The sequence below is a fragment of the Halichoerus grypus genome, chromosome 4 (genome assembly GCF_964656455.1).
Source record: "Halichoerus grypus chromosome 4, mHalGry1.hap1.1, whole genome shotgun sequence".
NCBI classification, from domain to species: Eukaryota; Metazoa; Chordata; class Mammalia; order Carnivora; family Phocidae; genus Halichoerus; species Halichoerus grypus.
The window spans coordinates 107019613-107044221 of record NC_135715.1 but is presented as its reverse complement, the minus strand read 5'-3'; the positions used below and the strand labels follow the sequence as shown (position 1 = coordinate 107044221).

Below are 24609 nucleotides of genomic sequence, written 5' to 3'. Positions count from 1 at the left end.
CATCCCACTTTTTTTCTGAAGCCAGAAATTTTTCCACATTTCTCTATTTATGTTAGAAACATCTTCAGTCCCCTAAACATTTGGATTTAAAGCAGAAAGTGCCTTTTGACATCCTAACTTGTCATCATTTTTAGGTCCTACTGATGTTATGTCTACAATTTCTGTACCATCACCCATTTTGCTCTTTCCACTCACATAGCACAGCATATGGTAAACCTGCATTATCTGTCCTTCAACCACTGTGTGGTCTACTGTGTTTTCCTCTGACAATATTTGACTTCAATCCATTCTACACATAGCTTTGGCTCCCTCTTACCTCATAAACTGCAACCTGAGCACATACTTTCTCAAAATCTTTCAATGGTTCTCTATTGTTTAAGATTAAGAGAAACCTCATGAATTAGCAGTCAACATTTCATGAACTGTGACTTCACACTGCCTTATTATTGCTTCTGGGGCAAATCCCACCCTTTCCTGACTTTATGACTTTACATAGGAGTTGCATGTTATGTGTGGATTAGATTCAGCAAATAACACTAAAACCCCATGTGTTCAAAATGGCCATTGAAAATCATCCATTAAACTCAATATACATGGTTCTGTGTATATAGTTCTGATGAAAATTTGTACATATAGCTATGCTATTAAGAAAATACTGTTTAGCATAAAATAAGGAATACAAATGCAAAATGGAATTTTATAGTGAATTCACTCAGAAATGGAGAGAAGACCAAATTAGAGTTGATTTACTTCAACCATCAATGCCCTGACACATTCCTGTTGAGTAGCAAGAGTAATCAGCATGCTATTAAATTATCTCTCTTTTTCTGCTTTACTTGCCTTTTGTGTTGCAAAGCATATATTAAGACTGTATACTTTAGTCAGCTATCTATATGATTTTTTTTTCTATTTCCATATGTAATATTCACTGGCACCCTTCAAGACCCCTTTCCAATAACATCTCAGGAAATCTTGTTCTCAACCTTCCAGTCATTTATATTTTCTACCATTTTGAAATTCCACAGCACTCTGTGATTGTTATATGGCTTTTATCTTAATCTTTATATATATATATATATATATATATATATATATATATATATTCAGTGTAGAACATTTGTCACTACTAGACTTATTGCTCCACAATGTCAGAAATTTGTCTTTCCCATCTTTCTACATTTTTCAGTAGCTAGGCAAACACATTATACTCAATAAATAATTGCTGAGTTGAATTGAAGCCAACATTGTTAGAGAAATAAATATGTATGTAGTATTAAAGTTCAGTAGTGTAAATTTTTTTTAAAAGATTGAAATTTAAAAAGACATTATGCTTATATTGAGTAAACCCATTTGGATTTTCTCAAAGATTCACTTCTTTTCATACTCATATTCTTTTTTCTTTTAAAGATTTATTTATTTACTCGAGAAAGAGAGAGAGTGCAAGTGGGGGAGGGAGAGAGGGAAAGAAATCCTCAAGCAGACTCCCTGCTGAGCACAAAGCCTGACACAGGGCTCAATCCCAGGACCTGAGATCATGACCCGAGTCAATCAAGAGTTGGATACCCAACCAACTGAGCCACCCAGACACACCCATACTCATATTCTTAATATTAACTGCCAATCACATCCCAGAACCAAGATTATCCTGTTATAACATATGATGTCTTTTATTAAGATAAAAATGAGTCAAGCAGTTTACAAAATGATAAATCTATTTTTTAAAATGGCCAAAATAATTTAACAGAGAAAGAGTAACTCTAGAATTAATCATATAAATTTATTTTGGTAAAGCAGTACAATTTCTAATGATTCCAGAAACTCTTAGGTCCCTATAGCTGTTGACTTTGTACTGGCTTTTATCCTAAACTATATATTTCAAGGTAACACAAATAAAAATAGTCCTTATAATGTCCTGAGTGTGTGTGTATGTGTGTGTTTATGTTTGCATATATGTGTGATTTCACTAGTTGTCATGATACCAACGTACTGATTATTATTTCTGTTTGTTGTTGCTGTTTTGTTACTTGGCCGTTCCTATTCTCTTTGCTTAAAGGGCAAAACTGCAGTTTCCATAATACTCTGGCACATACAGCTATCGATAGAAAACATCATTGTAAATAGATCAGAAAAGATTATGTAAAAACTCAACTTGATAATAAACACCTATTTTCAGCATGTAGTTTTAAAGTGTAATTAGAAAAGACAAAGTAATTGACTTGGTTATTTGAACTTAAATATGAACATTTAAAAATTATTTCTAAAGATTTTGGTTTTTTTAGATATTGGATATTTATATTTTCTATAACACAGTTTAATATTATTAATCTTTATTTCATTTTCATAATACAAATTTGCCCTAAGTCTCAAGTTTCTTATATATACAAAAGGGAGATTAAACAAGGAAATTTGTAATATTTATTCTTTCAAAATATTACATCCAATGACTTGGCTATGTAAGGATTTGTCTTAATATGAATCAAGTAAAAATCAACACTCTTTAGCCCTACTTACTATGATCATTTGCTTTTAGGTTTTCCCCAATTAATTGTCATGAATTAGAAATTTAAACTTATACCTGGTATGCCCTTTTAATCCACATTTTTGCAAGAATTAAAACCAAACAAATAAGAAAGGGAGGAGCAGTTACATTTCAAACATCCCCTGAAAATCAGAGAGAGGAGAGAGCTATTTAAACTTGTAAATTTTATCTAAGATGTTTATTCATATCTCTGGTAACATAGTCTGAGTTACAATCACTAGTCATTTGAATACGATTTTCCTTTACGTTTTCCAGACAGCATTTACGTTAGGAATAGAAAATAGGTTTTACTGCTCTTCGGACTCTAAAATCTTGATAGTGGTTTATGGACAGGTTTGTTGAAACAATACTAAGATTATTCTGGAGTCAGCAACTAAGCATGTCATGGTAAATTAGTGGTATCTGAAAAAAAGAAAGAAAGAAGGAAGGGAGGGAGGGAGGAAGGAAGGAAAGAAGGAAGGAAGGAAGGAAGGAAGGAAGGAAGGAAGGAAGGAAGGAAGGAAGGAAGGAAGGAAAGAAGGAAGAAAAGGAAATCACATCTTGATTTACCAAACAAAAATAGAAAGTACTCTATTACTCTTGAATTCTCCTTTCATTCTATTATATTTGCAGATGACTCCTTACAATTTATTACTTAAGTGCAGAATGCCATAATTTAGACTAAAACTATATGTTATGCATTGACTTTGTCTTGTTAACTAGATTATAAACTCTTTGGTGACAGGGAATGGGTTTTAGGACTTTCTTATATTTCCTAAAGTTCCTAGGGAAGTGTAAGTCACAGAGTCACCTCAACATAGAATTTTCATCATGCATCTGTAGAAACTATCACACTTTATGGCACACGTGTATACATATCATCGTCATTTTAAAAATGAGCTATTTTTGGGGGGAGGAAGCCATGTAGAAATATGGTAGAAGGAAAATAAATAGCACAACTGGATTCAGTGAAAAATTCTCCTTTCCTACTCTAGTTTTCCAGCACTTCAAGTCTTCCTCACCAGAGGCAATCACTGTTAGCTATTTCTTATGTAGCCTCCCAGAAAGAATTCATGCAGAGACAAACCTGTCCATATACCTATATTGATATGTGTATGGAATTATAGTTCTAGATATTGGTAATCACATAAATATCTTCTAACATATAAGAAAACCTACCATATACTTGGTTTTGTGCCTTTTTTATTGATATGTTTTGGAGATTGTGTTATATTACCTTATGCAGAATTATCTCATTCTTTCTCACTTAAGTGTATAATTTCAGTGCATGGATGCATTGTAATTGATGTCACCAGTCTTGCAATAATGATTAAACTGTTATCAGTCTTTTGCTAATATATACGAAGCAGCAACACATGTCTTTGTATTGCATCCGTGTGCATTTGGGCAAACCTATTAATGAGAAAAAATCTAAAATTAGAATTACTCTGGTGAAGAATTGATGCATTTTTTATTTGCTAGATTTCATAACATTGCCCTAGACAGATTATTCCAATTTGTAGCCCCCTCAACATTGGGGATGTTGCACACAACTTTGTCAAATCTATCCTTGTATTATCCAATTTTTTAATCTAAATCAATCTGATAGATTGAACCAATCTTATAGAGGAAAAAATGGTATCAAATTGCTGTTTTAGCTTAGTTTTTCATTAAAAGATATTTTTGATCATTGTACATTTGTAAGTCATTATTGATTCATTGTGAATTTTGCAATTGTGTTGGTTTATTGATCTTTATTTTATTTATTTGTAAGAGCCTTTTATATTTTAAAGAAAAAAAGCCCTTTTTTCAAAAATAATAAAATTTTTTCTGGTTCACCAACTTTGTGTTGAATTTATAGATGGATTATATTGTTGCAATGTGGAATTAAAAGTATTTATGAAATTAAGCTTATAAATTTGTCCTTTATGTTTTCTGGATTTGTGTAAAGAACATTTAAAGTTTTTGTTGTTTTGTTTTCATATCTATTTTATTCTAGAATGTGTGTGCAATTATTGTTATTTTAAAATGATTACTTTTTGATCTACTTAGAATATATTTTAGTGTAAGCGTCAAGATTCAGCTTTTTTTTTTTTCCCTCCAGATGTCTAAGCAGTGTTTCTAACATCACCAATTTTGTAATTCCATTATCTTTACTATTTTGAACTGCCAATTTTTGGGTATTTGATATCTGTATTCTTTTTTTTTTAATTTAATTTAATTTTATTATGTTATGTTAGTCACCATGCAGTACATCATTAGTTTTTGATGTAGTGTTCCATGATTCATTGCTTTCGTATAACACTCAGTGCTCCATGCAATACATGCCCTTCTTAATACCCATCACCGGGCTAATATTCTATTCAATTGTTGATGTGTTGATTGATATTCTTTTAAAAATATTTTGACTACTGTTACTTTAAAATACTTCTAAATAGTTGGCATTTACAGTTCCTACTCATCAATTTTCTTCTCTTCTTTTGAAGACTCCAAATGTTATTTGCATTTTTATTTTCTTAAATTTAGGATAAGCTTATAGGATTGTAATAATATTGTTACTATTTTATTAGGATTAATTTGAGGGAAAATATTTTACAGCTATAAATCTTCTCTCAGACCAACCCATATCTTTATCCAAGACTTCTTTTGGGTTTGTTTGTAGACTTTTAAATTTTCTTCATATAAATTCTATACAGTTCTTGTGTAGTTTAACTTAAATACTTTGTTTTATGGTAGATTTTTAAATCCATCTTCTACTATAGTCTGTTGAGATACAAAACCTACAGATTTCTGTGTAATTTTTGAAACTAGCTATCTATTTTTTGAATTCTTAGTTTCTTACGCTTCTTTATTAGTTTTTATTGATTTTATGATTATATGATTATATTAACTTGCATGTACTGATACTTTTCTAATTTTATACCTCATTTATTTCTGTTATCTAATTATATTAGATAGTATCTCCAGAACAATATAAATAATAACACTGTTAATTTTATTTATGATGTAAAGCAAAAATTTATAATGTTTCTCCATTTATATCAAATTGATCAGTGAAGTATCCATCATTTCTTATTTTAAGAGTGTTTTCATCATGGGGCACCTGGGTGGCTCAGTGGTTAAGCGTCTGCCTTCGGCTCAGGTCATGATCCCAGGGTCCTGGGATCGAGCCCCGCATCGGGCTCCCTGCTCAGCGGGAGAGCCTGCTTCTCCCTCTCCCACTCCCCCTGCTTGTGTTCGCTCTCTCGCTGTGTCTCTCTCTGTCAAATAAATAAATAAAATCTTTAAAAAAAAAAAGAGTGTTTTCATCAATAATTAATGTTGATTATAAAATGCATATATATTAACTATGGAACTGATCATTTCTGCTTTTTTTTCTTATTTGACTTAATAGTATGGAAAATTATTTACGTATTTCTGCAAGTGAAACATCCTTTCTCCAATATTTCATTTATTTTTATTTTTATTTTTTTTAAAGATTTTATTCATTTATTTGCCAGAGAGAGAGAGAGGGAGAGCACAAGCAGGGGGAGCGGCAGGCAGGGGGAGAAGCAGGCTTCCCGCTGAGCAGGGAGCCCGATGCGGGACTCAGTCCCAGCATCCTAGGATCATTACCTGAGCAGAAGGCAGACGCTTAACCGACTGAGCCACCCAGGCGTCCCTCACCAATATTTTAATTATTTTAAAATGTAGTAACCTTTAAGGTTGACATAGACATCTGAATATATACTCTATGACATGTACAATCTAGTATTTTTCTTTTCCCTTTCATTTGCCCTACCCCTTTTATGAGTTGTTGGTATACAGTCAGCTAATAACCAGTATTTATCTTCAAGTCCATTTTTTATTCACATTACACATTAACATTGCATAATCCAGAAAAGATAATTAATTCGAAGAAAAATGTAACCATTCTGGAAAGGAGGAACAATTTAGAGTGAAAAAAAGATTGACGAAGACAGTGGCCATTGCTTTCTCTGCATTTCACATTATTACTTTTGAAAACTGCTGGCTAAATAATCATTTTTGTCCTTTCAAAGTCAATAAAGAAAAACATATTTCCATAACTTCTGTCTGTGTATCCCTTAGCTACCAAAATGTTTAATAACATTTTATATTCTTTTATGAAGGGGAATATACATGTCTAGGTGTGAGGAAGAGTTGAGGTCTTGGGGTTATAAATGTAAACAGAAGGACATTTTCTCCTGTGAAATAAATCGTTTGCTTAAATTTAGGGCTGCAAAAGACACTGATAACATTTACCTGAATTTAGGTCTCTAAAAGGGACTTACATACAAATGTTTGTTTGAAGTTTGTTTTAAAGGTATCATAATGAAACTTTCAATTAGTCCACAGACAGTAACTTGAAACCGAGGAAAACATTAAGGCTTTAACTCTAAGATCATTAACAAGGAGGGCGAGAGCTACTCAAATACTGTCATGAAAATAAACTGTCAGACTATCAGCAAATAAATTTCTTGCTAATAGCACATAGTTCTGCCTCTGACTGAAGATGGTAGTGACTATCCATTAGGACAGTGACTTAATTACAACAATCAAATGGGTGATGTTTCTGTTTCCTTAAGGGAGATGCATCAACAAAGCATGGATATGTGATGGAGATATCGATTGTGAAGATCAGTCAGATGAAGATGACTGTGACAGTTTTTTATGTGGACCACCCAAGTACCCTTGTGCTAATGACACTTCAGCCTGCCTGCAGCCAGAGAAACTCTGCAATGGGAGAAGGGACTGTCCGGATGGGTCTGATGAAGGCGATCTCTGTGGTATTGCATGTTTCACTGATTTGCTTCTCTCTGGAGACTAGAGACGTTTAGTCCCCTTGCTGATACTTAGAGTAACATGCGTTCCTTCCATTTATTTCCTTTAAATATAATGTTTAGCATTGAAACCTATCTCCATTTTTCAGGGACTGTAAGCTTATTAAAAGTTTTTAAAAGATGATCCAAATTTTCTGAAAACAAAGCAGAAAAGGCTGGACTACAGCCAACTGACTTAACTGTATAATTGTGCTCATCATTTAGATCTCTGGATGCTTAATGCTGTTTCCACAATTAAACTGATTATTTTTTCGTCAGTGAGTCATTCAAAACAAGAGAACCTTCTTATTCTGGACCTATGGGATGGAGTTTACTACCACCCAGTGGATTTTATCATACCTTCCAATCATTACAATAGAAGTATTTTTAAAAAAGAGGAAAGGAAAGGAAGAGATTGAATAATAAAACCAACTGAATATTATTCAGGTTTATATAATTTTCTCTGAAGTTTTTGGTCCTCTTACAATAGCTTTCTTTGGCATGCTGTATCTAGTTAAAATGATGATTTCAGTCTGGTAGCTTTTGAGCTTTGAAATCACTTTTGACCAGTTGTCTTTTTATGCCAACCAGAACATATAAAGAAAATTACATTTCCTTCTCTGTGGGGAGATCAAGCATTTAGCAAGGAGATTTTCAAAATATGTTTTCTAGATAATACTGAAGGTGACATCAATAGAGTAATGAGGAAGGGTTTACAGAATGATAAGAACAATAATGAGGTGACTAGGGACTGAGAAAATGACTTTAGGAAATGATGAAGCTACCTAATTGAAAATAGAAAAGACAACTACATTTAAGCCTAAAGTTATCATATTTTGATCTGAATTGAGCACTAATAGAATACTGAGTGATAAAAAAAAACTGTTATTATGTTTTAAATTTATGTAATAAATGTCCTTTCTTCCAAAGAGTCTGTGATTCTATGAAACAACCTTGAAACAGTAACTGCAACAGTCTTCATTCAGTGATGCTAAAATTTATTTATTTATTTATTTATTTTTAAAGACTTATTTATTTTTAGAGAGAGTGAGAAAGAGAGAGAGAGAACAGGGGGAAGGGTAGAAGGAGAGGCAAAGAGAGAATCTCAAGCAGACTCCTCTGTCAGCACAGAGCTCGACGCAGGGCTGGATCTCATGACCCTGAGCCGAAATCAAGAGTCAGATGCTTAAATGACTGAGCCACCCAGGTGCCCCTGTGATGCTAAAATTTAAACAAAAAGATTCAACTCCCACCCCCCCAAAATCCTAAAATTAAACAACAAATACAAAGTAACATACTTAGTTTCTCTGTATTTACTTCTTTTTCTCCCAGCTTATTCTCCCTTATGGAGTAGATTGGTGGATGGAAATATCTCTTGCATTACAATATGTGATGATTGCTCATGAAGGTTGTAAGAGCAATTCTGAAAGAAGGAAACTATCAATACTCTTAAAATTGAAAATGTGTAAATACAGAAAAAAATCGAGATTTTGACAAGTTTAAATTCTGTTCTTCAATTACTTCAGTTAAATCACCTAGGCAGGTAACTTAATTTCTTGAAATGTCAGATTCCTCATCACAAAAATGGAAATGATAATATTGATCAGGAAATCATGGTAATAATGCCAGATGTACTACAGGTATTGAAAGAAATTAGTGCTTTTCTACCTTTTCTCAACCTTCAGGTTAAATGGAGGCGAGGAAGACAAAATACAATCATTAAGAAAAATGAAAATAATGTTATGAAAATACAGTTTTATTTTCCTATCCTCGGCTCTCTGAATTAGTAAAATAAAGAGCAAAGGGGATTTCTTCTGAATTTATTTCTTTGTTTACCTCAAGACTGAAAATCGCTTTTTACTATCAAGCCACTGTATTCATCAGCTTAGGAACCTTGTTCAAACATTTCAAAGAATTACAGGTGTGAAAGAGGTTACAATAAAGCTAGGTGTGGTCATGCCAGAGAAGGTAAAAAGACAATTCTGTCCTGCTTACAGCACTATGGCATATTGAAGTCCTATACTGTCCCCTTCGTGAGGTGAAGTTGAAGGAAAGTTAGGGAAATGAAAATCAAGAACAAATACTTGTCAAAGGATTGAATTACCTTCTATGGTTCTCCTTTTCTTATTTGCTTTTGTGTGTACCTTTGTACTGTAGTTCAGTAGATGGCATCCTTATAGGCAATATTGGTACCCGTAGAGGTCTCTTATTTTCAAGGTCCTTGGAAAGATTTTCGTTTGTTTTGGTTTTGGTCTCTTATTTTCAAGGTCTTTGCCCATCAGTGATAGGTTAGATCTTGTCGAGCTAGGCAGGGGTATTGGTTTATGAGTGCTGCAGCAGTGGGCATAATGAATTATTTACCCAGTGGACATAAAAGATACAGCAAGTGAATTAACTTTAAATAATTGGCATGGGTTGGCCAGTAACTAGGAAATGCTTTTTAGAGAGAGATTCCCAAAGTCGAAAGAGTTTTTGTTTGTTTTTTTTAAACCATTTGCTGTATATGATGAAAATGTAGGTTTTGCCCTCTTCATGTCTACTCCTTCCAAATAGTTGTATTCAAAAAAGCTGTTTTATTTTTTTTAATGCTCCCTCCTGTACTGTCCCCTGTTAAAAAGGAAACAGGGATTGATTCATGTCCTGTTCCTCAATACATGTAAGATTTGTATAAAAACATCTTGTATGAAAATGATTTGTCATCTGTGGACTTAATACTTGGGAAATGTCCTGACATGGAAAAATCATACCCTTTGGGTGGTGAAGGGTTTCTTATTTTGTTTTCTCCAGATAAATCTGACCTATAAAGCAAAATCAAAACCAAAACAAACAAAAATCAGAAAAGGAGCCCTGAATGAAATAAGTCTCTTAATCCTAGTGAAGGGATTATTTTCTTGGGGGGATTTTCAAATGATTTTAAGGGGAAACGGATATACTTTAAGAAACGGGTATTGTTTAAGAAACAAATGAGAAAAATCTTGAATCATTCAAGAATAGAGTTAACTGTTAAACCTTAAGTGTATATCAAAGATAAGCAAAGTTGGACTCCAGTTGAAGTGGTAAGGATTGATTTTATTCAGTATTAATTATCGCAATAGAGAAGAATATTTCATGTGAACTGAAATCAAATTCACTGAAACAAAAGACTAGAAGCATTTTGAAGCCTGGAGTATGCTAAAGGAAAGGCACCAAGGGGTGGTAAGGGGGTTGGTCCATGTGACTGGGCAATCTGGGCTTGTTAATTGGTGCTTATCCCAGAGAAGAAACAAATTTCTCATATCTTTGACTTGAGACAGTGGTTCAAGTCAAAACAAAGCACCCACAGGGCTGTGAGCAAGAGTGAGTTATCTTCTTGAATGTTTGCATTTCAAAAAGATTTTTCTCAAGTCCTTGAGAAGACAGTTCTGAGTGGTAGAAGATTTACATCTTCAAGGTGCAGAGAAAAGATTTATACTACACTTGATCTTAGCCAAAAGGCCGAGAAGCGATGAGAGAAAAGATTTATAATCGCAAGCTTTCTAACTGTTCTAAGATGGGGTTCCAGGGCCTGTCTGTCTATCACCAGGTTTTGGCTGGAACAAACAGTAAATTCTCCTACCAGCATAGAGCTTTCTCAAGCAGCCACTTAAAACAGGGCTGGAGTCGTACTAGGAAGGCTGTCCTAAGCGGTTAGAAACTATGCTAGTGTTTGTTGGAATCTCTTTTTGGGTGGTGGGAGGAGTATGATTGGGGAAGGGGGTGAAGATTGAAATTATTTATACTAAGGGTATGGGTCTGCAATTTTTATAAGCCAATGTTGAGGACTAGTTGAACAGAAGTCTCTGAGGAACCTGACTAGAGCTTCATCAATGAGAAATTCTTTGTTAGGTAATAAAAAATTTAAAAGAAAGTTGCAGGATTGGGGCACTTGGGTGGCTCAGTCGGTTAAGCATCTGCCTTCAGCTCAGATCATGATCCCAGGGTCCTGCGATCGAGTCCTGCATCGGGCTCCCTGCACCGCTGGGAACCTGCTGCTCCCTTTCCCTCTGCCTGCCTCTCCCCCTGCTTGTGCTCTCTCTCTCTCTCTCTGTCTCTCTCTCTCTCTGTCTCTCTCTCAAATAAATAAGTAAAATTAAAAAAAAAAAAAGAAAAGAAAAGAAAATTGCAGGATATAATGACAGGTTTAGGGTTAAGGAGTAATTAACAAAGGACTAGCCACACAAATATTGGCATTACATTTATATGTTCAATTTTAGATATCAATGTAAATTTTATTTTTTAAAAATCTATGACTTCATTCCACTGATAGTGTCAGCAAGAGACACTTTAGTACTGTGAGAACAATCATATTTGAAATAAGCTAAAAGAACTGCAACATTTTTTTTTCACCTGTTGGGTATGATGATATTTCTTTACAGTAATTCTCTTGAAAAAGAATGTCAATTGAACTGAAATGGGCAAATACTTTAAAATGACTATTGTTTTGAAATGATTATGATATGGGTGAACAAACATATTTGGAAGAGCTAAATGAATCTATTTTTTTCTTCTAAAATAATACCAAACTTGAATTCTTACAGAGAATAGTTAGTATAATCATTTTCCTTTTCTTATTATTGTAACTTCTTTTCTGGTGACAAATAGTATGAAGAAAAGTTGACCCATATAGAACTTTAAAAAATACAGAAAATATTTTTAAAGTGTTATACTTAAGCTCAATTTTTGAACTAGATAAATTTTCATAGATGACAGGAAATATTTGAGGTATATAAGTAAATATTACTGCAATTTGTCAATCATTGAACAACATTGTCTTTTAGCATGACTCAAAAAACAACTAATTAAACAGGCTTTGAAAACGACTTAAAAATATTTTTAAGGCAAAGCTTCTTTTAGCCTTATTCCTATGCATCTAGGAATAGATAGGGATAGGTAATACTGTGGTTGAAAAAAAACAGTTATCTGCTGTTTTCATCAATGGCATAAGTATGTCATCTTGAAATTTTCCCAACTGGACAAGTAGTGGCTCCATTTGGGGGTAACTGTGTGCTTTTGGACATTTTTTTTTATTCAACAAATATTGTTAACTGTTTATTCTATGCTAGGCACTGTGCTAGCTATTGGATATACATTGCTAAACAGAACAGATATTTTGTATACCCTCATGGACCTTATAATTTCATAATAAAATATAATCAGAAATAAATATATGTAATTCAACTGTAAATTATAAGGCTATGAAAGAAAAGGTTTCTTTCTTTATAAACGAATCATATTATCCATGTAATAAATATTAGTTGCTCATTATATCAATCCAAATAACAAGTCAGTTTTTTTCTTATACGTATATTATTTACAGTGCTTTCGTTGCCTCATTGAATTAATCATAATAACCAATATATAGGGTAAATGTATAATTTACCTAACTTAAAAATAAATGGCTGTAGCCAGTAAAGAGCAAACTAATCCATCCTGCATTATCATCATGACTCAGACTATAGACGTAGAAGAATACACATAAATATGATACATTATAGGTATATGCTTGTTTATAAACACTGAGCTAAGTCAAATTTTCAGATCATCAATGTATGTCCTTGGGGAGGCCTTAGCAACTGATTTTGCTCAACAGCTAAAAGGCTCAGCATAATCTTTCCAGTTATAATAGAAAGAAACATTGAGTACACTTTACCTCTATGGGGTAAAACAAAGTATACTCCAAAGTTTTACAGAAATGAAAACCTTCCATTCCCAGTTCCTATCATGTAGAATTATATTTGGTCATTCAATGAATTATTTTATCATTCCCAACCCAATCCCTGAAAAAAAAATATCCAGAGAGCTTTTTCTATTCATTTATAATACCCTTGCTCTAATTCCAGCCTTAGAGAATTGAGTTCAACGATTAGTATTTAATTGAGCAAAAACATTGATAATGCCTGTAATCTGTTCCCCTCCTTTTATAGATGAATGTTCACTGAATAATGGAGGCTGTAGCAATCACTGTTCTGTTGTTCCTGGAAGAGGAATTGTCTGTTCCTGCCCTGAAGGACTTCAGCTCAACAAAGACAATAAGACTTGTGAAATTATAGATTATTGTAGCAATCATCTCAAGTGCAGTCAAGTGTGTGAGCAGCACAAGCACACAGTCAAGTGTTCATGCTATGAAGGGTGGAAGCTGGATGTGGACGGGGAAAGTTGCACGAGTGTTGGTAAGTAGATGTGTGTTTTGCTAGATTGAAGAATAGCGAGCGCCTTTCTGGTTTTTACCTGTGTTGAGTATCTTGCTATATTTAAGACTAGATCTTGAGAAAATAATCCAAAAACACCTTTGAAGAATTAATAAAATGATTCAACTAAGTTTAAATAAGGCATTGAAGTACAATGTGGCATTTTATTTCTTTTACAATGTGGCATTTTATTTTTTTATTTTTTTAAAGATTTTATTTATTTATTTGAGAGTATGAGCAGGGGGAGGGGCAGAGGGAGAGAGAGCAGCAGACTCCCCACTGAGCAGGGAGCTGACGTGGAACTCGATCCCAGGACCCTGGGATCATGACCTGAGCCAAAGGCAGACGCTTAACCAACTAAGCCACCCAGGAGCCCCTAATGTGTCATTTTAGACCTACTCCAAAATCTTCTGTAGAGAGCATATTACAGTAATCCTTATAATCACAGTCCATCAGATTATTTTCTTCCTTCTTGAAATGCTACTTTCATCATCATCCTCCCTAAAGGCTTTTTGTATTTTCAAAAGCATTTACTTTTATTTTTCTTTGCAAGCTTTCAGAACCCTCCAAAGTCTGGTCCTGGCCCACACTTCCAATTGTATGTCTTCTATTCTTGAAATAAACTCTGTTCTGGCTGTATTCATCTTCTAACTGCCCACTTAAAACATTCTGATGATTCTCTAGGCCAGATTCCATAGTGAGAAAAACAGAGACTATGGAATCTGACTTTGAACTTTAATCCTGAGGTGGCATTCATTATGTACATGATCTTAGGCAGATGTACTGCTTGAGCCTCAGTTTTCTTATCTTGCAAATATCAGTGCCCATTTTAACAACGTCTCCCTTATAGCATTTTGCAACACTAACCTGGAGAACGTGCTACTGTGCCCCATACCCATTAGGTACTTAATGAATGATAGCTTTGCAGTATCTTCTCCAGAGACTTAACTGAGTCTGAGGGACACTTAGAGTCCATGGATAGAATGGAAGGGGTCCATGAATGTTGTTGGGGAAAATATTACCTTTATTTTCTTTAATGTCTCACTGAAAGTTAACACTAATTATTAACAGCAACTGTGTGTCTCCAATTGAAGTAATATACATTCACATCATGTTAAAGTTGTTCTGATATGTCAAAATATCATATATGTTCAGGCTTTAGAAACCACTATTGCTTTAGTAATGGGAGTCATTAGACCTACTGCACAATCTTTTATCAAATACAGTAATAAAAAAGCATGCATATTACTACATCCAAAAGTGGTCTTTTTGTTCAATATTGGTAACTGCATTTTAATATACAGTATTTGATTCCTTTGTCTATGTATACTTTTTTTTTTTACTTTTTTCTTACTGTTTTTGCACTTTTTAAAACTTTCTGATAAGTGGTACACAGGCTTCATCAGACTGCTAAGAACTTACACATCATAAACTTTTCTCATTTTGTTTCTTCTACTTAGATTGTACTTCCCCTCTTTATCTCTAAAAATTCTGGATATTCTTTAAGACGTATGAGCTCAAATCTTTCTTCTTGAAGGAAATATTCTTTCAAATATTTTTTTCTCTATTTCTCCTTTCTATGTCTAGAATATATTGTCCATGAAAATATGTGTCCACATTTTTAACTTGCTGTTTTATATTCCCATCAATGTGCTTTCTATATTCCTTATCTCTCTGATGAAATAATAAGCATCTTGCAGTCAAAGATCAAGTTATAGATTTTTCTCTTATGTTTTACATAATACTCAGTCAAGTTATAGAAAAATAATATGCAATCAAAAGTATTATATTTTTTCAGAGAATATTAAGTTATTTTACTCTTTTATTTCAAATGTTGTTTTGTGGTCATTTCTCCTGGCTTTTAAAATTTGAGTCCTAGAGCTGTAAGTTTAGCAGACATTTATTAGACTCTTTCTTCTCCAAGAATCTTGTATAAAGTAATTGGCATGAGAGGCTGAAAAAAAATACAGCAATTTGTCGTAATAATAGTCATTTTATTTATGTACATGTTTGGATTAGGGAAACAGTAGATCAAAACGTAATCATATTTTACATGAGAATTGGCTCCATAACTGGTTTTTGGATACAGATGACAAAATTATTGACTTATCATAATGCTTTTGTGTTCTATGAAATCAATAACAACTCACGTTCAATATTAAAATAATTCAACCTTTGAATATAAGTGACCAGCTGCAAAGATAATCCTCCTAATGTAATCGGCTCCTTCCACTCCAAGCTTAGAAAGAAACTCTAATAGTACTGTATCAGTTCTCACTGTTAAGATTGCTATATTTCACATCTGCTTTGTTTATAATTAAAAAGGGAAGCAAAGGTATATTTTACCTTTTTAAGTTAATGTGGAGCTTTCTTGCATTGAGAATTTAACCTTCTGGTAATTTATACCTTCCTGAAGCATACAGTATACCAAATACCATTGTCAGCGTTTATATTATTGCAGATAATAAAAGTTTTGTTAGCTATTGAAGATTATTTTTTTATTTAAACCAATTTTTATATATAAAAAGGATTTATTCTGTATTTTATTCACTTCCTTTCTTTTTTAGAAACCTGTAGTAGATTCAGAGTTCAATAAAAATGAATTAACCATTAACTATTGGACTTTGAAAATAAAATTTCTTTTTTTTTTGCCCATCTTTTGTTACTTTTTTCCATCATTTTTAAGTTGGGTCCCCACGTTTAAAATGTGTCCTTTCTACTGAATGCAATACCTGTGCTTATTCTTCTTGACATTTTAAAAGTAAAGAATAATAGAACTCTTTAGGCTTCAAATTAGAACCATGACTCCCCCACTTTTTTCCCTCTTGAATCTTCTGTAGTTCTTTTATATTTTCTTATTTCTCTCAGCTCCTTTCTTCCTAAATTCTTTACAACCTGACTTTTGAATTGCTGAACTGATTCTGTTTTCTCTAAGTTCACTCCTAACATCTTGTTAGTTAAATATAAAGATTTCCATAAATACTATTTTTATGATCTTCAGTTTTTATTTAATATAGTTGTCTCATTTTCTTGGATATTTCAGTATTTTATCCATTCTTTATATGTTCCTCCTTAATATGTAATGCATTAATCACTCTTCTCATGAAGTGTTCTTTATACTATGAACACCCAGAATATTGTTGCTGATTGCATTATCTCTAGTTTCTTTTCTGTTTAGTAGACAACTTACTTGCAGATATGTAGTGTATTTCTAGTTACATTGGAAAGAATATTACAGCATTCTTTCCTGTTTTCTCTTAGCCCAAATTAGGTTAGATTTCCCCACCAATTGTTTTCTGGATCTTATTCTCTTTTATTTCCACTTTTAGATTTTAAAAATTATATTTAAGGCAGGACCAGTTAAAAGGAGTTTGTTCAGGCAAAAGATAATTGGTGACCTCCACTAAGAGAGACAAGAACAGATTGAAGATGCATTTTAGAGAAGAGATTATCAAGTATTAAACAAGAATAAGGAAAAATACTTTTTGTAATATATATTGCTTTGAATATAGTTAATTTTTTTGGTATGCTTGTCTTCTCTCAACCACCAAATTACAAGCTCTTCGGGATAGGATCAATTTTTTAATATGTACTATATACTTCCCTTAAATTTCTAAGAACAAAGGAGTTGTTCAATAAATATGTCTTTTCTTGTCCATTTTTTATTAACTAAACCACAAAATATTTTGTGGAAATTATATTAGATGCCAGAATAAAATATTATGAGTGCTTTAGAAAAATTATGTTTATTTTTCAATTCAATTTACGTCATTTTTAGGACAGTGATTAATTTTATAAAAACAAAACTGTATAAATATAGTGATCTCATATTGGTAAACTGTGCCCATTACTCAAACCTTAATTCTCATATACCCATATATGTGTTCTCTTGGAGATCTTCTTTATCACCTCCAATCAAATTACTGTGGCATTTGTATTTCCAGCTATGCTGTGTTTCCTACTATCCAGTTCTCTTTAGTTGGGTATCATTGAGTCACCTCAAAATTAGTTGGCTGAAGTGTACTCTTTCTCTCCTCTCAATTATCCATATCCTGTCAGCGTCTCCATTTTTTTTCCTGGTCTTCAGGGTACACAACCTACACTTATCTTTGACTTCCCCAGTTCTTTGCTGACCCCTCTCTCCATATCTAAATTTGTCCACAATATCTTTTGGACTCAGTGCTCCTTCTCCAGCTGGTAGCATCGGTACCACAGTCCCAGCCAGGAGCAACAGATGTTGTAATGATGATGGCAGTCCTCTCTCTGGCCTCTTTGTTGTTATCCTCTTGTTTCTTTAGTTTGTAAGAAGAATATATCGAAACTTAAAGGGATTTAGTATTTTATTTATTTATTTTTTTTTTGAAAAGAGAGGGGGAAATCCAAATCTGGAAGATGAGAATTAATGGAAAGAGGTCCAAAGTATAGTAAAGAAGAAAAAGAAAAGAGAACAAAAGTAATGAGAAGCAGATGGGCCACTTTGGGGAATAATGGTAAATCTAGGTGAAGAGACCAAGGGAATTAAGCTGCGTGAGAGGGTATAATTTGGCGATCCACTTCTTTATTTTAGTAAAATGACACTTTTTTATGTCAGTGTCTATTTATGATTTTAAGGTAACTCTCAATTATTTATGGAAAGAACATCAGATTCTTCAGTCAGCTATTTAGGGCCTTCTTCATTTTTGCTTATTTTATCTCTCCAACCTAATCTTTCATTATCCTCCACTGTGGATTTCCATTCCAGGCACATTATTACTGTTTTCATCATTAGTAATGGTAGTAAATAAATAGTGGCCAAGAATGTATAAAGTACTTTCACATACATCACTTTATTGTAGCATCTCCTTCATGTACTCTGCTCATTATCATCTGTGACCTTTCAGGATGACAATATCTTCTACATTCTGGAAATCCTATATTGTATTCGAAACCCTCTCCTCTGAATTTTTCTTCAAGTTAATTATTATAATATTACTAATAGCTACCATTTATCAAGCATGTAACAATGTGACAGGCAGTTCATTTATATCTTACAGGAAACTAACAGATATTATTAATATTCTGATTTTATACCTTTAGAAACTGAGACCCAGAAAGATTACTTCATTTACCCAGGGCCTGTGGCAAAGAGATGTTAGAGCAAAGCTTTTGAACTTCATTCCACCTGACTCCAAAGCAAGAGCTTTTACAAGCTACTACAAAGATCCAGGCCATCTCCCTGTGCTGTGTGCCCTCAAAGTCTTGTGATGCCTTTGAATAGTGTATGTTTTATGAGCTTATTTCTGTCACCACTTAGACCTAAACTTTCTTAAAAACTGAGACTGCATCAAATTATTTTATACCTCTTGAGAAATACATAAAAATACATTTTGTAGCAAATGCTTGTTGAGTGTAAATGCTTCCTCTATTACTTAAAATAGTAACAAGTTTTTAATAGTCTTATGATCTGTGCTATGTGTACAACTAATCTATTGTTTCTAACCACTATGTAGTATCATATGGCATGTACCCGCCTGTTTTTGTTTATCCACCCTACAATATAAATATGCTCAAATCACCCCAAATCTCTGCACAAGTAATGCTGCCATAGACATACATTTACCACTTCTTATAAATCTGCATGAAAATTATTTGGGACAAAAATTACTGACTCATAGGGTATGCTTATACTTACTATGAGAAAGAACCTGTTTCTTTTCAGAGCAGTTGAACAGTCTCCATATTCACCAACAGTACACTTCTAAAGTCCCCACATACTTGTCAGCTCTTAAAATTATCTGAATTTCTCGTTTTGTCATCCAGTATATTGGAGTAAAGTGATGCTTCAGTGCTTTAGTTGTATTTTTCTTACAATGAGTTTGAGCATTTCTCTATATTCTTGTTAGCCTTTTGCATCTCTTCATTTTCTTTGGCCATTTTCCTACTAAGATCACTGCCTTTTTCTTATTGATTTGTAGGAATTAGTTGCATGTACTAAACTGTAGACATGTTAACTATCTTCTGCATTCTTTTACCCCTCTATTAATTATTCAATTGACCTTTACGGAACAATTCCTCTTTATCTTTCTGCTTTGTCACTCACTCCTTTCTTTGCTTTATTCTTCTTATTTTCTTCCTCCCATAATCACTTTTATCTCCTCTCTATTTAATGTCTGCTGGGCTAACTATTTATTCAGTGATTCTTATAATTAATCATTCATTCACTTATTTAATTGCAGGTTATTTATTAAATACAACCTAGCAAAAAGCACTGGGCCATATTTTAGAAATGCAAAGATTTTTGCATTTCTTGAGCAAAATCTCAAAAACTCATACCCCTCAATGAGTTCTCTCTCTCTCACACTCTTTCATATATACACACACCCCAAGTGCAGATTCCTACCACTTATTAATGGAAAGAATAGACAAGTTTTTAAGAAACCTGAAATATAAAGCAGAGCTACTGAGAAAAAATATCCAGGAATTTTTCAGGCAAGTAATTAAATGGAGAAAAACAAAATGAAACAAACAAATTAAAAAAAAAAATAGCTCTCAAGAATATTGATGGACAGTTGGTGATACAATCTTGCAAATTTATCAGTTTGAATAATAGTTGAAAGTCTATCCTACCTTTCATTTTACAGATTCTATATCCTCCACCCTTATGTATATCACATTTAAGTAATATTTCACTACTATTCCTTCCCAACATAGCTATAGCTGAAGGAATGGAGACAAGGAAGTAATGATATATATTGAACCAGAGTAAACAATAGACCATTTACCACTTCATAAGTTGCTACTCTGTAGAAGAAATGTATCTGATGATGGGGACAGAGAAATTCAAATAAATTATTAAATATGAGAACAAAAGAAGTAAAAACTCTGAAATTGCAGGAGAGAAAACATTATAACTACAATATCACTTTCTGTTTGAGGACATTATATGTATGATAGAGAATCAGGAGCTATTCATATAGAATTGCTAGTTGTAGAGTCATAATAACAATTACCCTGAGAGAACTATAGAGGAACTCTTTCTTAGACAAGTCATCTACTGCTTTCATATACTGTCTTGTAACAATCATTATGCAAATCTGTAGTGGGATTAAAAGAAAATCAAAGAAAAACGAATTGCAGATAGAAGACCTTTGAGTGTTTTTTAAAAGCTGTTTGTGATGTGCCACCTTTATAAAAATGAAATTCATCACTTTAAAAATGTAAATTGTAACCCACTTTGTTTTATACATGTCTTCTCATGGTAAAGCAGAACTTCAAGCCTATTCTATATTAGGAGTCTTATTTGCTGTTTTGAACTGTAAAATTCAGTCATTTATGAGACTGAATAAATCACTAGGAGCTAGCACACTAAAAAAAGTTAGTAGACTGCAAAAATGAATGACTACTTCATATTTTGCTAATATTCATTCCAAATTGAACTTGCCCTAAAAGAAGTTAATATACTTATATCAAAATTGAAACACATGAGAAAATGCTTTATTGTGTTTTATCACCAAATATTTAATACAGAAGGTCTTTATTATTACTATTATTAAAGGGTAAAAAGAAAACATTGTAAGATTTGGAATTTTGAAATCCAGTCCTCATGATTTCCCAGTAGTTTATGAAATTACATATTGGATTATTCATTACAACTTTTTTATTTGCTCAAAAAAGAAAAAATAATTTAGTAAACTAACAGAAATCCTAAAAGTAGAGGCACTTGGAGAAGTTATCAAGATTCAGAGTTCAAATAGAAATAATTTGAATATTTACACTTTGATTTTTTATTTTGGTAAACAGGTTTATTATAGTCATGTGTAATCAAGTAAACATTTGTCAACTATATTCTCAACACAAAATGACTATAATACATATAAGAACTTGAAAAGCCTTTGGGCAGTTTTAATAAAAGAGTCAATGTAACAGTCACCATTCAGAGTAAACAAGATATGTTTTCGGGGTACCTGGCTGTCTCAGTCAGTGAAACATGCAGCTCTTGATCTCAGATTGTGAGTTCAAGCCTCACGTTGGGTGTAGAGATTACTTAAAAATAAAATCTTAAAAAAAGAAAAAAGATAGGTTTCCAATCACCTTGCATTTTATGAAATCTTTCAAACGTATTGGAGAATAATGTATTCAAAGCTCATATTTTAGTATATTGAAAATTTATCTAATTTATTCATGTTATTCATGGTATAAATCATTTTCTGAAAGCGATGAAACACTCGATAACTTTGAGGCCTCTGTTCATCCATTCTTCCATTGCCAGGAAGAATGTGAAATTGGGCTATCTGTTCTGTCATAGTTTGTGTTCTTAAACAACATGTAGTATAATTGTTGTGTTCCTAAATTTACGGAGTCATATACATTATATATCCAGCTGGAGCTAGTTGGATTTTTTAGTCACAAATATGATTTTGAGATGTACCCATAGTACTTTATATAGTTCTGCTTATTCCTTTTAAATGCTCTACGGCATTCTACTATATAAAAAGATTATAGTCTACTATATAAAAAGATTATAGTTTGTTATAAAAAGATTATATATATATTTTAAAGATTTTATTTATTTATTTGACAGAGAGAGACACAGCGAGAGAGGGAACACAAGCAGGGGGAGTGGGAGAGGGAGAAGCAGACTCCCCGCTGAGCAGGGAGCCAGATGCGGGGCTTGACCCCAAGACCCTGGGATCATGACCTGAGCCGAAGGCAGACGCTTAACGACTGAGCCACCCAGGCGCCCCCCCCCTTTTTTTTCTCTACAAGATTTTTATTAGAGGGTGGGGGGTGGATATGGGCATCATGAAGTCCTTGGCACGGGAGCCAGGGCATCTCCTGTTCATGGTCATTGATGTCGTTGCCAGTGTTTTGCTACATTAAACTATGTTGTGGTGAAAGCTCTTATGATATCTACTTGTGAAATGTGCACAAGTTGAACCACATGTTCAAGTGCATAAGCATCTTCAGTTGCACATGTCATCTCTATCATTGCCACAGTTGTACAAATATACACTACCATCAGCTGTTAGAAGAGGTCCTGAGTCTCCAAATCATTGCTAACACTAGACAGAATTACAGGTCAAATCCATGCTCCTCCGCTTACTAGCTGTGTGACTCTGGCATATTACAGAACTTCTCTGTGCTTCTCTTTCTTCCTGTGCAAAATGGGGAGATAACATCACCCACTTCATAAAACTTTGTGAGGATTGCATAAATAGGGATCTATAAAATATTTAAGAATAATTCTATATAAGAAGCACTCTGTAAGTGTTTGCTATTTTAGTCATGTTCAGACTTCTAACTAGTTGCCCAAGACGATGGTTATGGTCTTGTTGTCTTAATTGGTATAAAATATTCTTTTTTTTTTTTTTTTTAAAGATTTTATTTATTTATTTGAGAGAGAGAGAATGAGAGAGAGTACATGAGAGTGGGGAGGGTCAGAGGGAGAAGCAGACTCCCTGCCAAGCAGGGAGCCCGATGTGGGACTCGATCCAGGGACTGCAGGATCATGACCTGAGCCGAAGGCAGTCGCTTAACCAACTGAGCCACCCAGGCGCCCGGTATAAAATTTTCTTAACACTCTCAATTTCTGGGTGCCCTGGGTGGCTCAGTTGGTTAAGCGATTGCCTTCAGCTCAAGTCATGATCCTGGACTCCCAGGATCGAGTCCCGCATCGGGCTCCCTGCTCGGCAGGGAGTCTGCTTCTCCCTCTGACCCTCCTCCTTCTCATGCTCTCTCTCTATCATTCTCTCTCTCTCAATAAATAAATAAAAATCTTAAAAAAAAAAACCACTCTCAATTTCTGCAATTATCTCATTATTTCTGTTTTTTTTTCTCTCCTATACTTGGTTAGAGGGCATAATTTTACCACTTAGTTTTTATTATAGATTATAGATCTGTTCAGATTTTCTATTTCTTTTCAAGTCAGTTTGGTAACATATTTCTCTAGAAAATGGCTTATTTTACCTATTTTCAAATTTATTATTAAAATGCATATGTCACTCTTATTTTTTTTAAATTTTATATCAAATAGGTAAACAGGAAAGTAATTATGAAAGATATTCATATTATTCAATATCTTTCATAATTACTTTCCTATTTTCATTCTTCCTGTTATTCATTTGTACATATATATGTGCATGCATATGTATATGTATTCGTCCATAGGCTTATCTATATGTTACTCATCTTTCAAGCAAGTGGCTTTCAATTTTCTTGATAATCTTTTTCTCTATTTTATCAATTTCTGTAATTATATTTATTTTCTTCTTCCTAAATTATTGGAATTTATATATTGTTTTATTAATTTTTAAAAGATGAGTTCTCCATTTTATTCAACTACCACAAATACACAGAGAAGAAAAAAAAATCAAAATATCAGTATGCCCTATGTTTTCCTTGTATACATGGAAAAGTTTTCAGAGCTAAAGAGCTGAGTATAGTTATACAGATTAATAGGATTGAAGTAAAAATCATGATTTTTAGGTAACAATGAATTAAAAGTTGTGTTTGTACAGTTCTTTATTCTCTACAAATTTCCACACTCCTTACCATATTTCCTTTTCTTAAAACAGATGAATTGAGATATAATGTATATACCATAAAATTCATTCTTTTAAAGTGCACAATTCTGTGGTTGGTAGTGTATTCACAGAGTAGTGCAACCATTATAACTATCTAATTTTAGAACATTTAAATCCCTCCCCCAAAATAACTCCATATGTATTTAAAATCACTCCCCATCAAATCCTACTTCATCTCTGGCAACGTCTAATTTATTTTCTGTCCCTGTAGATTTGCCTAGTCTGGACATTTCATAACAATGGAGTAATACAGTAGTGGTCTTTTGTAACTGATTTCTTTCATGTGGCATAATGTTTTCAGGATTCATTCATGTTTTACCCTATATCAGTATTTTATTTATTTTTATTCCTGAATAATATATTTATTGTATTGATATACCATTTTGTCCATCACTCATCAGTTGATGAACACTCATCAGTTGATGAACATTTGAATTTTTATTATTTGATTATATGAATTATGATATGAATATTCATGTACAAGCTTTTGTGTGGACATGCAT

General features: G+C 33.2%; 1 protein-coding gene and 1 pseudogene across 2 annotated transcripts in view; one reads left to right on the top strand and one right to left on the bottom strand.

The window, feature by feature from the left end:
- Positions 1-24609, top strand: part of LRP1B (LDL receptor related protein 1B) — a 1832840-nt gene that overhangs the window by 1186919 nt on the left and 621312 nt on the right. For both annotated transcript variants that reach the window (XR_013447098.1, XM_078070743.1), the window contains exons 22-23: positions 7105-7305; positions 13281-13526. Coding sequence is in view for 1 of the 2 variants with exons in the window: in XM_078070743.1 (XP_077926869.1) it covers positions 7105-7305; positions 13281-13526 (447 nt within the window). In the remaining variant the exon portion in view is untranslated. The remainder of the gene's footprint in view (positions 1-7104; positions 7306-13280; positions 13527-24609) is intronic.
- Positions 10675-10824, bottom strand: LOC118518822 (U2 spliceosomal RNA; annotated as a pseudogene).